At 33.2% G+C, this 16,007-nt stretch overlaps 1 protein-coding gene across 4 annotated transcripts in view; it reads right to left on the bottom strand.

Annotated features, from left to right (window-relative positions):
- The window catches only part of LOC124953659 (acetylcholine receptor subunit alpha-like 1), a 124,910-nt gene that overhangs the window by 18,245 nt on the left and 90,658 nt on the right, over positions 1–16,007 (bottom strand). For all 4 annotated transcript variants that reach the window (XM_047505364.1, XM_047505367.1, XM_047505366.1 and 1 more), the window contains one exon: positions 11,617–11,726. In XM_047505364.1, coding sequence (XP_047361320.1) covers positions 11,617–11,726 — 110 coding nt within the window. The remainder of the gene's footprint in view (positions 1–11,616; positions 11,727–16,007) is intronic.

Here is a 16,007-nt window from a genome sequence, read left to right as displayed (position 1 = left end):
AATAAAATATCGGAACAGCAATGTGTTAATAATAAATGTATAAAAAACGATATAGTGATAGATCGTATTTGAAAAATATAAAATTCTGATGAAAATATTTCTAATTTTTGTTATTAAGAAAAAAGATCATTCACCATCGAGGAATTGTTTTCGATAATTTCTCCGCAACGCATTTTCTTATAACTTGAGAATTTGCTTTCGTGGAAAAATTTTATTCGAGGAGAAAAAGGATGAAACTCTTAACAGTATCGTGAAAACTATTCTTAGCGTGATCACTGGCGTGGAAAGGAAAGAAACGGTATAAATAAAAACGCGCTGGATGTTGGTATTCGTATCGCGGAGCGTGAATCATTTCCTTGATTTTTCCGCTTTTGCAGCTGTAGACTGAATAAGACGGAAAGAGACAGAAAGAGAGAGAGAGAGAGAGAGAGAGAGAGAGAGAGAGAGAAAGAGAGAAAGAAAAAGATGCAAAAAGAAAAGAAAAGAAAGAGAGAAAGAGAGAGAAAGATAGAATGAGAGAGAAAGAGAGAGAAAACGGATCGATGCAAGTTTTGCGGTAGAACGAAAATTCGCGAATTTTGCAGCTCGTTTTTGTTACCTGTCCAACCTCCTCTCTCTCTCTCTCTCTCTCTCTCTCTCTCTCTCTCTCTCTCTCTCTCTCTTAACATGGCCATAGAGTATACGTAAGCTCGAGCGAGCGCTTCTATCTAATTAAAGTTGTATAGAGCGTAAATTTCAAAGTCGCACAGGACTCTATCTAAAGTAGATAAAACCGAGTACAAGCAGCACCGCGCGTGTAAGGACGGTTTCACGCTCGAGTCCGCCGTTGTTTCTCGTAATTACGTTCACGGGCAAGTTTGAAAAAAAAAAAAAGAAAGAAAAAATAAATAACGCCACTTAGGTAAAAGCAGAGAAAACAGAGAGAAAAATAATGTTATAAAAGAAGAAAGAAAATAAGAAACGTTACGTATACGATACTCCGTTAAACTAATCGAAGATCATCGATCTTATAAAGGTCAACTCTAACTGAAAAATGAAGAACGATGAAATAGCGCAACAAACGTGAAGATAAACGTTTGAAAGGGACAATAAAGAACGAGGTGGAGTAGAACGAGGCAGAGTTTATTGTACGGTATCGACGAGAAAAACGGGAGAGAGAGAGAGAGAGAGAGAGAGAGAGAGAGAGGAGAGAATGAGAGAGAGAAAGCGCGTCTCTCCGGCAAGGAGTCAGTTACGTCAGATAAGAGATTTTTACAATCTCCCTTCGAACGTAAACATGAATCACGTAGGTCGCACCCATTTCTGTCTCGTAACACCGGCCAGGAAAGGAATCCTTAAAAGAGCCACTGTAACTCACAATAAACATTAACGCGTCTCGTGAGCCAACCTACGAATTGCGAGTATCTTTCTTTTATCTTTTTTCGACCTACCAAATGATGTGTATATGTGTATATGTGTGGGTATATATATAAAACGAAAAGACATATATATATATATATATATATATATATATATATATATATCTTTTCTTTTTATTTCTCCCCTTCTCGTCTCATGACAGCACTACGATCATTACAGTATAAGTATCGAGAGATCTACTAGAAAGATGAACTGTTTACACCCTTCGAATGACACCGACAACGAAAAAGGGAAGAAGAGGAAAAAAAAGGAAAAAGAAAAGAAGGAAAAAGCGAAGAAAGAAAAAGGTAGTGGTAAAGTATGAGTAGAACAAGGAACAATGAAAATGTACACGGGCGTGTAAGAAATATTGTCCATAAAACTGTAACCTTTCTCGAGAATGTGCTTGCAACGATACCTACGGTGACCATCGAGAATATAACGGGTGTCACATTGAGAGTTGCGACAAACTGTCCGGGTGTGTAACGATAGCCAATGGTCTGGACGAGAAGGATTCTCATTCTTTCCGGAAGCACGCAGTGAGAAAAGATTATTGTGGATTTTGAGAGAAATGAGGAACGATCCATGATGTTGCCTTGAGATCCTCTCTTTTACTCTTTCACTTTTGACTCTTCTCTCCCTCTCTTTCTCTCTCTCTCCCTCTTTCTCTCTCTCCCTCTTTCTCTCTCTTTCTCACACACACTCTTTTTCTACGCAAAGCAGTACTCTCATTTTTCCAAGTACATGCCTGAAGAAAATATCTCTACGAGTGGGAGAGAATAGAGAAGCGTTGCAAGGCTCGTTAAAGAATATCCTTATTACTCTATATATATATATATATATATATATATATATATATATATTCTATGTATATGTATATATATATGCATATATATTCTATATATATATGTATATAGGTAGATTCGAGTTGCGAAAGTTCTCCCTTCTTTTATTATTTCCTTTCTTACAAGAACGACATGAACAACTTTAAAGTAACAAAAGTTTTGAAGAACTTTTAAGACATTCGACATCTTCAATTAATCAATTTTTAATAAATACATCTGACAAAACGAAATAATAAATGATATTATATTTCGTAAGATCAAGACGTTTTCTTGGTCTTTCTATTAACAAAAAAAAAAAAATCCCTACTCAAATGCAATATTGTTCCCTCGTGCAAATGCAGACATACGCGAGACAACAAAAATATCGTCTGTTTATGCGAGGAAACGTGCGATAGCGCGTTCACTCCACCTCGGTCGGTCTCTAAGGGTAGTGATAAAGAGGAGAAAAAAGGAAGGTCACTCTGGAAGGCCAAATAAAGAATAAAAAGATTGGAAGGAGAATAAAAGAAGGAGAACGAAAGAGAGAGAGAGAGAAAGAGAGAGAGAGAGAGAGAGGAGAGGTACATAGAAGGAATGTTGGTGGTAGGTGGTTGGCTCTAACAGGGCATATGTACTTGGCATATTTTAGGTCAGCTAGCACCTAGTCGGCCCGTTATAATGCGCCTGGGTGATGTCGAGTACTCGACAGAGTACAAGCAAGAGAAAGAGAGAGAGAGAGAGAGAGAGAGAGATAGAAAGAGAGGGGGGGGGCGGAAGGAGGGAGGGACGCAAAGAATACCACGCACGATGCAACTGCAATGCCAAACATGTAATCGAACGTACGTACGAAGATTACCTGCTAAATATTCATATATTAAGCATATCAAACGATCCAGGGAAAAATAAAAAGGGAAGAAAAGAAAAACGTGCGGATTTGAATATTCGTAGATAACAAACATGAATGATTGATCGATTAGCTAATAGAAAATTGCCCGATTATTTGAAATTTTTGATAATGATATTAATGAAGAAGAAACAGCATATATAATAAATATTTACTCAATTAATAATTTAATTAATAAATTTTTCAGTATATATTTTATGTAAATAAATAATAATAATAATATATACATATACCTTCATGTATAATATTTATATTGGATTGGCATATAATACAATAAAAACTATTATAGTCTTTTATTTAGATGTAAAATAATGAAAATTTCAACGTCACTTATTACCCAATATATTACCATAAATTTTCCTTTCTAATTTTCATTTTTCATATAACTCCTCCTTTAATACTTGAGTTTGTCGTATAGACGAAATACGAAATTACGTGACTACGTAACAAATCGTAATCCCAGCTGTCCATTACCTATCCATTAAACAGTTCGAATGGATAAAAGGTCTTCTGCAAATTCGTACGTACATATATATGGTGCACGCATACTCTCTATGTATACAGTCACGAAGTAGCGACTGGAGCGGTTTTGAACATCGCGTTTGAGTGTAGGTGTTACAAAATTGTCGAGAGACATGGCGAGGTGGACGGTGGGAGGAAAGAGGGAGAGCCAACGGTATTCGGTTACTTTGAGAGGGACATTACTTTGTTACCAGCCGCTTCTCATCCTCCGAGTAACGTTGGACCAGTCGTTGGTACAACGCGCTGACTGGATTATGTCGCTCGCATACTCTCTTTCTCTCTCTTTCTCTTTCTCTCTCTCTCTCTCTCTCTATCTCTCTCTCTCTCTCTTTGTCTCTCTCTCTCTCTCTCTCTTTGTCTCTCTCTCTCTCTCTCATACTCTCGCCCCTTTTCTATCTCTATCTTTATCTCTATCTCTGCCGCTCTTACGCGAGGTGCAGCTGTAGTAATCCGGTGATAATGGAGTAACGAGATTCCCGCACACGTACGTTCTCTGCATATTTTAACTTCGCATTTTGCGGCTTACGTTCCACCTACCCTTACGCTTCTCTTATTCTTCCTCCTCTTTCCTCCTCATCCTTCTTCTCCTTCTCCTAAACCTTCTCCTTCTCCATCTCTAACTCCTCCCCCTATTTTCCTACCCTACAAATTTGTTCAGCCTCGGTAGTTTCCATACCGCTACAAACGATAAGAAGAAGAGAGGGAGAGAGAGAGAGAGAGAGAGAGAGAGAGAGAGAGAGAGAGAGAGAGAGAGAAAGGGAGAAAGAGGGAGAAGGAGAAAGAGAGAAAGAGTGAGAGTGAGAGTAGAGGAGGCAATCATATTGCAGTTTAATTGGCCTCTTAATTGCTCGTTATTAACTATATTTTACAATCGCAACAATGATTAAAGAATCGAGATAGAAAGAGATAGAAAAATCAACGTTTTAACGTTCTGTCAGAAAGAAAATTATTATTTTCTTTCTTTCTTTCTCCATTGAAATTTTATGCGGAATTTATTAATTTCTTTCTCTTCTTGTTTCGTGGTTTTGCTTTTTTTCTTTTCTTATTAATTTTTAATAATATAAATATTACCTATCACGATATATTGTTATATTTGTCTATTAATTAATACACTGATTATAAATAAAAATAAATGAATGAACGAATTAATGTATGAATCCAAAATTAAATATAAATATGAATCCAAAATTGTTTGATCGTGTTTTTATAATAAAAATTAATGACAAAATGTAATTTTCTCATTACTTTTTTACGATAATGTCCTTTCCCTTACCTAGTAGAATATCTTTTTATTTCTGTAAGAAGAAAATCTTTCGCCACTTGTTCTAGCAATTCTATATTCAATGTTCACGCCTTTTATGCAATGCCATGCTAAAGAAAGCATGTATGTATATCGCCGCTCCTGAAACGCCCTCGATTGTACATACACACACATACATATATATACACATATACATCGTACGCACATACGTACGTTCATGTCACATATATATATATATATATATCGAAAAACGCGCGAATTCTAGCGCAGTCAGATAAAGGAAAAGAGAAAAAAGATGTAAAAGAGAAGAAACAAAATCCGCTCAAGAAACGAGCTCTCGTTTTTTTTATTTCTTTTTCTCACTTTTCCTGTGCTTCTTTCTCTCTTTCTCTCTCTCTCTCTCTCTCTCTCTGTATTTCTTTCTATCTATCTATCTATCTATCTATCTATCTATCTATCTATCTATCTTTCTTCTGCTTTTCTTCAAGAGGAACACAATTTCTTCGATGCCATTTTTCGAATAGAAACATGTAAGACCACACATGTTAAAGCTCCTGAACAACTGCTTGCCCGCCTACATGTCTGCCTGCCTGCCTGCCTACCTGCCTGCCTACCTGCTTACCTTCTAGTAAGCGCTAGTCGACACTCGATTACTTCTCCACGCGCAACGACGAAGAAACACCGGTCTTCCTTGGCGAAGTGCACTTTGCGGCTTGAAAAGAAAATAAAAAGAGAAAGAGAAAGACAGAGAAAGAAAGAAAAAAGAAAGAAGAAAAAAAGATAAAAAGATATATATATATAGAGAGAGGGAAAAAAGATTAGATTAGAGTGAGATGTCGATAAATCGAAAGAAAAAAGAATGATAGAAATAAAAAGGAGAAATAACAGAACTAGGTTCAGAGTGAGAGAGAGAGAGAGAGAGAGAGAGAGAGAGAGAGAGAGAGAGAGAGAAATAATCTCTAAAATATCGATTTGGCGTCGTATTTTACATAATTCGTCGATTCAAAAATGATAAGTAATGTAAGAAAAAATGAAATAGAAAATGGAACATCTGAGATAGAATGAGAAATATTAGGAAGAAAATAGAAAGGAAGTTTTTAATCAGCAATCTTTCTCTCTCTCTCTCTCCCTCTTTCTTTCTCTTTCTCTAATTAAAACGAAAGATTAGTTTCTAATCACGTATGTTAGTTTAAGAAAGTTTAGCTTATTATTTATCACGAAAGATTTAAATTAAAGTTACTCTACTCTTCATGAAATTCGTTATTATTCATCTCCCTCTTTCTCTTTCTCTTTCTCTTTGTCCTGCACTGATAGTCGTAAAGTTTAAATTACTCGCTTTAGCCAGCGTGTTATACGTGGCACAACATACATACATATGTACATACATCAAAGAGGTAGATAGACGACTTGCGGACGAGCGTGCACGTGACCATTGGCGCGCGCACGTTTTCACGGTATCGTGTAGTTCCTTCATTCGACACTAACGTTTATTCCTACACTGGCACATTATAATTGCATTCTCGATACTTGGAAATAGTAAGCTTTTGTCGACTGACGGTTAAAAGCATACTGGATATTATTATGGCGCTAATTACGGAAGAAACAATACGCTTCGAAGTATCTATAATTTTCGCTAAGAGATAGCAAGAGAGAAAGAGAGAGAGAGAGAGAAAGAGAAAGAGAGAAAAAGAGAGAGAGAGAGAGAGAATATAGATACATTTGTTTGTGTATATGTATATGTGGCAAACGAACAAGACGACTCTACTGAAATGAAAGTGGCGTAGGCGAGAGACCGAAGAGAAACACGGTATGCAGATTCGGTTCGATTAATTTTAGGTGCATGCAAAATTAGGGGGGTTGGTAATTTATGCGCCATAAAGGAATGCACGGCATCATTTCGACGAATATTACACTTTACGGTCGATACAACGAGAATTAGGAGAGAGAGAGAGAGAGAGAGAGAGAGAGAGAGAGAGAGATGTATACATGTATATATATATATATATATATATAAACATATATGGTATATACGTGTCTGTACATATGGATAATAAAATCAAGAGATAATTAGCAAATGTATATCCATCGACCATTTCAATCATATCTCATCAAATTTTCTTCTCTTCTTATTTATTTATTTATTTTTTTTTCTTATAGTTAAATATAAACGATATTTGATAGTGTACAAGAAATTAAATATAATGATAGAACATTTCCAGTTTATGCCTTATCTTTTTATCATTTTTGTGATTTTACAAAAAAAGTAGATTAATCGTAGAATAATTTGCATTCAGTTCATATGGTACATATTGTAATTATTGTAAAAAATATAATCAGTATTCTTATAACGTATATCATGTTTCAAATCCTATAAAGATACGATCGCATTAATTGCATTATTAATTTATACTGTTTGATATTGATATTCATATGTTATCTTTCTTACACAATAAACATTTCCGTTATCGTTTAGAATATGTTAACGTTAATACAAATACATTATGTAACTATTATTATTATTGTTATTATTATTATTAAATATTTTGTTTTGCATTATTAATAAAGTACATAGTAATAAAAAAAAATTCTTTCCTCAATCATATTACGTTTTATTACAATATTTCTATACTCACATATTTAAAAAAAAAAAAACTCCTAACAGATAAATTCGTTCTTGAAAAAAAGGAAATTTAACATTGTTGTAATAACAAATCTTTTAAAATATTAACTTATTAAAACCAACTTATAATTTCTAATATCAACTCAACATATTGTATATGAAAGTGTTTAGCCAAATAAAAAATAACTAAAGTGATATATTCTAATAATATGTAATAAATGTACTGTTCAATGTCTAAAGTGAAAATATCTTGAGTTATAGAATTTCGAAAAAATTCCTCTACGTAACAACAAAAATATGGAACAAAAGTATCATCTAAATTTTGTTCGAATTTAATTCTCGGTTAAGATGATCAGTAAGAAACAATTATTCGCCGTTATTCATTCTTTTTCCACAACGGACTATCCGTAATTCTTAAAATCTTTTGAAAAAAAAAAAAAAAAGAAAAAAGAAAAACGAAAAACAAAAACCGAAAAAATAAACAAAAACAACGAGTACGATCCTCAGTTGTATCATTTAAAACGTCTTCCACTTCCTCTCTGATAGTTCCGAAAAATTCTTTTCTCGAAGTAGACGCCAACAGTGAACGTTGCTGTTTGGATATTAAATGAGGGTGAGAAGAGAGAAAAAGTGGGAGGGAAGAGGTCGAGACGGAGGAAAAGAAGGGAGGAAGGGGGGAGGGAAGGGTGGAAAAAAAAGAACAAGAAGAACGACGATGTCAACGGCAAATTTCCCGAGCGTGAATCAACGAGTGCAAACGAAACATTTAATGAAACGTACGGGCTTGTAACCCCTTCTCCCTAACCCTCTTTCAATCCCTTTCTTTCTCTCTCTTTCTCTCTCTCTCTCTCTTTCTCTCTCTCTCTCTCTCTTTCTCTTTTTCTTTCTCTCCTTCCCCTGCGTCTCTCCTGAATTGCTTTAAAACTACAACTCAAAACTCAGAGAAGGATATTTACCCAACGGATTACTGGGAGAGACTGAAAGAAAAAGAGAGGGAGAAAGAAAGAGCGTCATCTTCGCCAGACATTCGCAAACGTCAACGAATATTTCCGAAGCACTTTTCGTGTTTGCCTTGATATTAGCCACGCTACGGCGACCAATGTCTACTTATATGTAAATTTCGAAAGGATTTCTCGACAACGCATTAGTCATGTTTTTACGTGAATACCTATACACACACACACACACACACACACACATACACACACACACATGCATACGTATACATAATATGTATGTATTATATGTGATTACATATACCTTCTCGGTTTTAATTTCACACGTGGAAAATGACTTTTTAGATAAGATTCAGAATCGATTTTTCCCAGAGAGGCTTAATAGGAAAAAAAAAAGTTCGAGAAAAAGAATCAAATTCTTACTCGAACGACGTGGGGTATTAAATATTTTCTTTCAATTATAGATTAATCAAAATTAAAGAAAACTTGTTTAATGTAAAGAAATCTGTAGGAATAAAGATTTTTTGAAAATACACTTATAACTTCATGATTACAAAGACGAAAGAATTTTCTTTGATTTATAAGTTGAGAATCTTTGATTTCCTTTTTTTTTATTTTTTTTTTTCTTCTGTAATTGAAATATTTAGCACGATTATAAATATTATCTAAATAAAAGTCTAATTAAAATGTTCTGTTGACTTGGATAAAAGTTATTTTTAAATAAAAATATTGTTTCTTTTTTTTTTTTATAAAACGGACAGAAAGAGAGAGAGAGAGAGAGAGAGAGAGAGAGAGAAAGAGAGAGAGAGAGCCTTTCGATGAATTTAAGAATTATTAAATACTACGATACACAAAATGATTATAATAATTATTTGGGAATTAATCTAACATTTGCACGATTAAAACGTATAGTATAAAATATTCGACCCATAAACGACAAAATCCCTCACGAGACGATCACGCGATTCTCACTATCACTGTGGTGATCAATTATTCGGGAAATGAAATCGCGAGCATACGATAGAATGCATTCTGAAATGCAATATAGAATGATAGCACTTGCACTATGGTAAGGTTTAAACATGAATATTTATAAATATATTTCTGCATTCCTATCGTAACATCGATATGCAACCATCAATTATACATTCATGGAATATGACTATATATATATATATATAGTCATATATATATCATTTATGGAATATTACTATATATATACATATATATCTATTGTCCACGAAAAAGTCTGCGATCACACGGACATAACTATGAATATTCACCGTTTATTAATATATTCGTAGTTCATTAAACGTCTACGTTCATCGGCTATCAAAAGATATATCGAAATTAAAAACTCTTTCGAGCGTAAACATTGCAGTGATCAAAAAAAAGTTACTTCTTCATATAGCGTTTTGAATAATATTATATATTCGAAGAGACAAACGGAAAAAAGGAATCAAAAATGGTACAAGATAACTATCTTTCGTTTTTCTTTACATTTTCAAATTCCGTTGGCTAATATTGAAGAAACGAAAGATACAAATCAGATGCTCTTTGATCTTCTAATTCTTGATTCAAAGATACTACCGTTCGTAGTTTTCTCGCCCATAGATTCATGACTACAGGACAAAGACAAAGACAAAGAGAGAGGGAGAGTAAGAGAGAGAGAGAGAGAGAGAGAGAGAGAGAGAGAGAGAGAGAGAGAGAGAGAAAGACAAATAGACAGTCAGGGAAGTAGAGGAAGAGAATAGTAAAAATAAAGAATCATGAATCGTGAAAAGTAGGAGGAAAAGGATAGAGCAAAGTAAAAGCCATCGTTGCCAAACGAGCGAGATTCGCTCCAAAGTGGTCTCGACTTAACCTTCTCTCTACCTATCTAACCATCTATCTATCTATACATCTATCTATCTACTTACTTCTCTCTCACTCAGGAAAGCACCGTACATACAAGCAAAATGCATCCTATTTCGTAAGGAAGAAGAATATGTGAGGTAGATAAGTGTGCAAGAAGCGAGCTTCTCTCTTTTCCGTGCTGTGGATTTTCAAAATGGCCGTAAGAAACGCGCTCGACTATAACCGTTCCTCCGAGGAATATTTTCTGGAACTTTATGAGGCACGTAGACCTCTCTCTTTCTCTTTCTCTCTCTCTCTCTCTCTCTCTCTTTCTCTCTCTCTCTCTCTCTCTCTATCTATCTATCTATCTATCTATCTATCTATCTATCTTTATCTATCTATCTATCTTTCTCTCTTTCTCTCTTTCTGTCTCTTTCTCTTTCTCTTTCTCTGCAATAACGAATGATGACACTTCTTTTCGTAATTCAAAAAGCGAAAAAAAATTTAACGTTAAGTTCGATCTTAAATCGTCCTTAACTCATATATACCTATACATACTCACACATACATACATATACTTTTCTTATGAAAAGTAATATCTCTGACCTGAATATGATATATTATAAATGATATCCCGTGTACACTCGAGTAATTCCTTTTTCTCTCGTGCTACATTTATACGGAAGAATCGCCTTTAAGACTTTTAGAGGCTCGGTAGATACGAATAAAAAGAAGAATAAGAAGAAAAGAAGAAAATGGAGAATCTAAGGACGAGAAGTAAGAAGACGTTTCCTAGTCTTTCGCGAGAAAGCAATTTTATTTTTCCGTCGAGGGACCATAGACTCAGTACAATATGGCTTTCTTTTTTCTCTCTCTCTCTCTCTCTCTCTCTCTCTCTCTCTCTCTCTTTCCAAGAAATTATGTAGGTCAGTAGTTTAAATGTCCAGCACCACTCGACTCGTCGCGACGAGAGGTGCAACTTGCCTCGTAGCCAAAACAAAATCACCAGGGTGGCCGCCTGAACCTTTCTCTCTCTCTACGTACAGTTTATATGGGTCAGCAATTTTTGCACGAAATTTATACATCCAGCTAGTACTTCTGGCTCTTACTATGCTATCGTCAACAGGTACTCTTATAAAGTAAATAACGATCCTGGCTTATCATGATAAAGCGATAAAGAAATAAAATTGAATAATTCGATTTTCCTTACGATGACATCATTTCTTTTTTATCGTAAATAACGTCCTTCCGTGCGATATAAAGAGAAGAAAAAACAAAACAAAAAACCTACTCACTTATTGTAAAGTACAATGTCAGGCAGCCATATATGTTCCGATGGTACATGAAGGGTCTCGACGCCGCCATAGTCATCCGGATTCCACTTCAGCTTGTAATCGTTCCACTCCTGAAAAAGAAAAAGCAAAAAACATGAACTAAGTAAGATAAAATAAGACGAGGATCAACGTAGAAAACTATGAGAAATGTTGGAGTTTAACTTAACAACGATTTTTCAAGAAATATTACTACGATGGATCCATTAAATATAATACCTATATCTTATTAAATATTTTTACATCATAAATTATGAATAAGAAAGTAAAATGAATTTAATTTAATTTTATTTAATTAATTTCATTTAATTTTATTTCTTGTTTTCTTTTTTTTTTTTTTTCAATGGAAATACGCTAATGATTACGATTAGCTGTGATATCAAAGCGATAGGGATAAATTTTGATCAAAGGATACCTATAAAGAAATGTACCTACATATGTTTCAAAAAATATAATAATAAAGAGTATCTCATTCTTACTTTTTTATTGTCTCTCTCTCTCTCTCTCTCTCTCTCTCTCTCTCTCTCTCTCTCTCTCTCTCTCTTTGTATCTTTTAATTTCCGAAGAATTTCATGTAGAAACAGGAAGATAAAGACGTAACTACAGTAAAGCGTACCTTCCCAACCGCAAGGACAAACCGCACCGTACGATATACGTAATCAATTTTCCTCCTCTGGCCCTTCCGCAATGCGCTTCCGTATATTCAATCTTAAGAGTCTCTCGACCCTCTTTCAACGATCATTGTTTCCATGCCTTTGAGTCTTACAGGAATTTAACGAAATAATCAACATCGATCTCGATCATGCATGTAGTATGATCAAAAGAACAATTTAAAAGTAAAACGATTTATTTTCTCTCAATAAATTAGAAAATTAAAGAACTGTTTTCTTCGCTAATATATATTTTGAGCTAATTTATATTTATATTTGTTAACTTTTTTATATCTTTTATTTTTATACATGTAGTTTTAAAAGTTTCAACTTGACAGATTATATAACGTTGTTAATAATTCGTTGTTAGAAAGTCTGAAACCACATTATTTAAAATATGTTAGATATATATATATATATATATATATATATATATATATATATATATATGTGTATGTGTGTGTGTGTGTGTGTGTGTGTGTATAAAGATATTTCAATGTTTACATTTATAAAAATGTTGAGAAAAAACATGTCAAACTTTCACCCTCGTAGAAAAGTATCCAAGTTGGGAATGGGTTAAGTGAGATCTTATTTCTTAGATTCACTTCTCAAACCAACACGGCTTACGTGCTCGAATTGGATGGAACGACTTAAGGAAGGGAAAATAATTACTACGACGACCTCGGTTTATATTTTTTGCTTTCATCCTTCTTTCCCCTTTTACTTTTTACGTGAAAATCTCGGATTGTAAAAGATTTCACGAGAAATGACGAGGTCTATCGACTTCGTGCCGACGTACGCGGAATCAGGAGAGAGAGAGAGAGAGAGAGAGAGAGGGGGGGGGGAGGGATAGAGAGAAAGGAAAGAAAGAAAGAGAAAATAAATAATAATAAAAAAAAAAGGAAAAAGAAAAAAGAAGGAGAAAAGAGATAAGAAAGAAAGGAAAAAAAAAGAGAGAAAGAAGAAAGCTCTTTGAAAAGCAGAAAAAGCTGACCAGCGTGGTGCGCCGTCACGTCGTCGCCTCGTTATTCGTTCGCTTGTTAATTCTCTCGTCCGTCGAGAGTCGAAATAATTGCGTCGATCGATAGAAAAGATGGGAGAGTGAGAGAAAGAAAGAGAAAAAGAGAGAAAGAGAGAGACCACGCAAGTGAGTCCGCGTTTTTTATAAGAAAGAAAGAACAATGGAATATCCAACGCTCGAGTATTTGAACATTTTTAATTGTTCGACCGGTGACCTGTGCTCGAAAAAAACTCGCTTCGTCTCTTTATGAATTAAACATTATTTTTCCTTCGATTTTCAACTACACTTTTGCCCTTCCTTATGAAGATTACATCATAATATCTTAAAAGAGGAATATCTTAGAAATTCCAAAATTTATGAAACTTTTTGAATATATATATATATATATATATAAGATCGGAATAGATCAGAGATATACGTATTTTATTTTAAAATAGATAAATTGATTTACTTTTTTTTATTTATAATAATAAACTTTAATATAAATGTATAAAAAAAATCTATATATATATATATATATATATATATATATATATATATATATATGTATTCTTGTGTACTCTACGTGTGTACTCATACGTATATTTATACAATCTGTCCGATTAAAACGTGTTCAGCTTAATTCATAATTATAATTGGAAATTTATATAATCAAATTTTAATATACATATATACATTCTTATACATCAAACAGATTATACGTATTATGTATCTATATCTGTAAAAAATAAATCAATAAAAAGTATTGATGATCAACTTAATTTTAATTAATGTAATTTATTCAGAAAGAGAGAAAGAGAGAGAGAGAGAGAGAGAGAGAGAGAGAGAGAGAGAGAGAGAGAGAGAAAGGAAAAAATATTGAAAACGGGCAGCTGCAAAAAGTAACTTTTTACTTTGAAGATAATTCCCTGCATATCGACATAATTTCATAATTTTTAGAATTTCTAGAATTTTGTATTTTTCATTATTAGATATGATCATTATGAATTTAAAAATCATGAAGATTATAAAAATTATTCTTAATAGTCTATGATTCGATGAAAACACGTTAAATATTAATTCAATATCTTTACTTAATATATGATACTTTTTTCTTTTTTAATTATAACAATGTCGTCATATTTGTATTATATTAATCTATTAAATCTTCATTGTCATCAAGCGCGATAATCACTATTTAATTAATAATATTAAAAAATTGAAAATCCTTATTCATATGTAATTAAACAAAGAATAGGGGATTCAATTTCTAGCAAATGAAGTGCTTCAAAGTCGGAACATGGTGCTCGCGTGACTTCCTCTAAACATCATTACTCTTTAAGCGTCAGCCGAGAACTTAACACGCAGCACTTTAATTAAGTACGAATACGTTTGATAGAGAATATGTTAGATACAAAGACGAAATAGCACAAACCTAATAAATAAGCAGGTCGTTCAATGTTGCTCACGGCATATAAATAATTGACTTCTCGTTCTACGAATTCGTATTTAAATTAAATAAATAATTAAAAAGAACTGGAATATGGCGTCGCTCGATGTATATGTATATAATAAAAAAAAGAAAAATTAATTGTTTATATAAAACATCGAATGTTCGTTATATCGATGAAAATTCTTTTCTTATCACTTTTTTCTTTTTCGTTATAATAATTTAATCAATAACGAATTCTATTGAGAGATTATAAGTTCGCAATTTTCTACGAACAATTCGTGATATTTACCTCTATTTTGACAATTTCCATCAGAGAAACGTATTTTTTAAATAAAATTGAACGAAGTGGCGATGCATTTAGAAGGTACACGGACTTCATAAAACGTTTCGCGAAATTGAGAGCAGGGCTGGCGGAGCGTCGATAAGTGCGTACACTGAGAATTTAATTTTCGTGAAAATGAATTTAATTTTCCGTTCGTTCATTTTTATTTGGTTTCTCTAGCGTGAATGAGAGGAACTGAAGTAGGGAAGGAAAGAGAGAAAGAGAGAGAGAGAGAGAGAGAGAGCCACATGCAATTAGTAGAACATCAACGTAATAAAGTCAGCGACAATTATGAGCTACTATTCGCGAATAAACACAAATCCTTTTAAAAGCTAACTTCATTACTGATTATTTTCTAAAAGAGATGGCTCTCTTTCTCTCTATCTCTTTTTCTCGAAGACATCTTCAAAAGGAATTGGATAGAAATCGTATTTTCATACGTTCGAAAATTTTAAAAGGAATGTTTCAAACTCGTCGATATATGCGTATTTGATCGATGATCGCCATAATTCAAGAAGTTAGAATCACAAATTTTTCAAAGATATTCATTCGAAAACATATTTGAAAAGTTTAAGTTTTTACGTAATATATGAGTTCTCTAAAAGCGTTCAAAATTTTACGTGTATTAATATTTTGTTAATGCTTTAATACATAATTTATAATTTTTCTTTTTTTTCTTTTTTGTTCTTTAGAAAATTTTAAAAAGATACGCAATATCATCCAAATTAATAAGTACCCGAGTATATTATCATAATCTTTTGTGGCAAAATATTATTTTGTTTTTTTTTTTTTTTTTTTTAATTCGTTTACAAATGTGATTTATTATGCATTAAATTTAAACATTAAACATTAAACATTAAATATTAATACGATGCATTTTAAGATTAAATAAAAATCTTTATGATGTATTTCTATAATAAATCATGACTC

This window comes from Vespa velutina, chromosome 13 (genome assembly GCF_912470025.1).
Source record: "Vespa velutina chromosome 13, iVesVel2.1, whole genome shotgun sequence".
Taxonomy (NCBI): Eukaryota; Metazoa; Arthropoda; class Insecta; order Hymenoptera; family Vespidae; genus Vespa; species Vespa velutina.
Note: the sequence above shows the minus strand (reverse complement) of the source record. Positions and strands in the feature narration are given on the sequence as shown.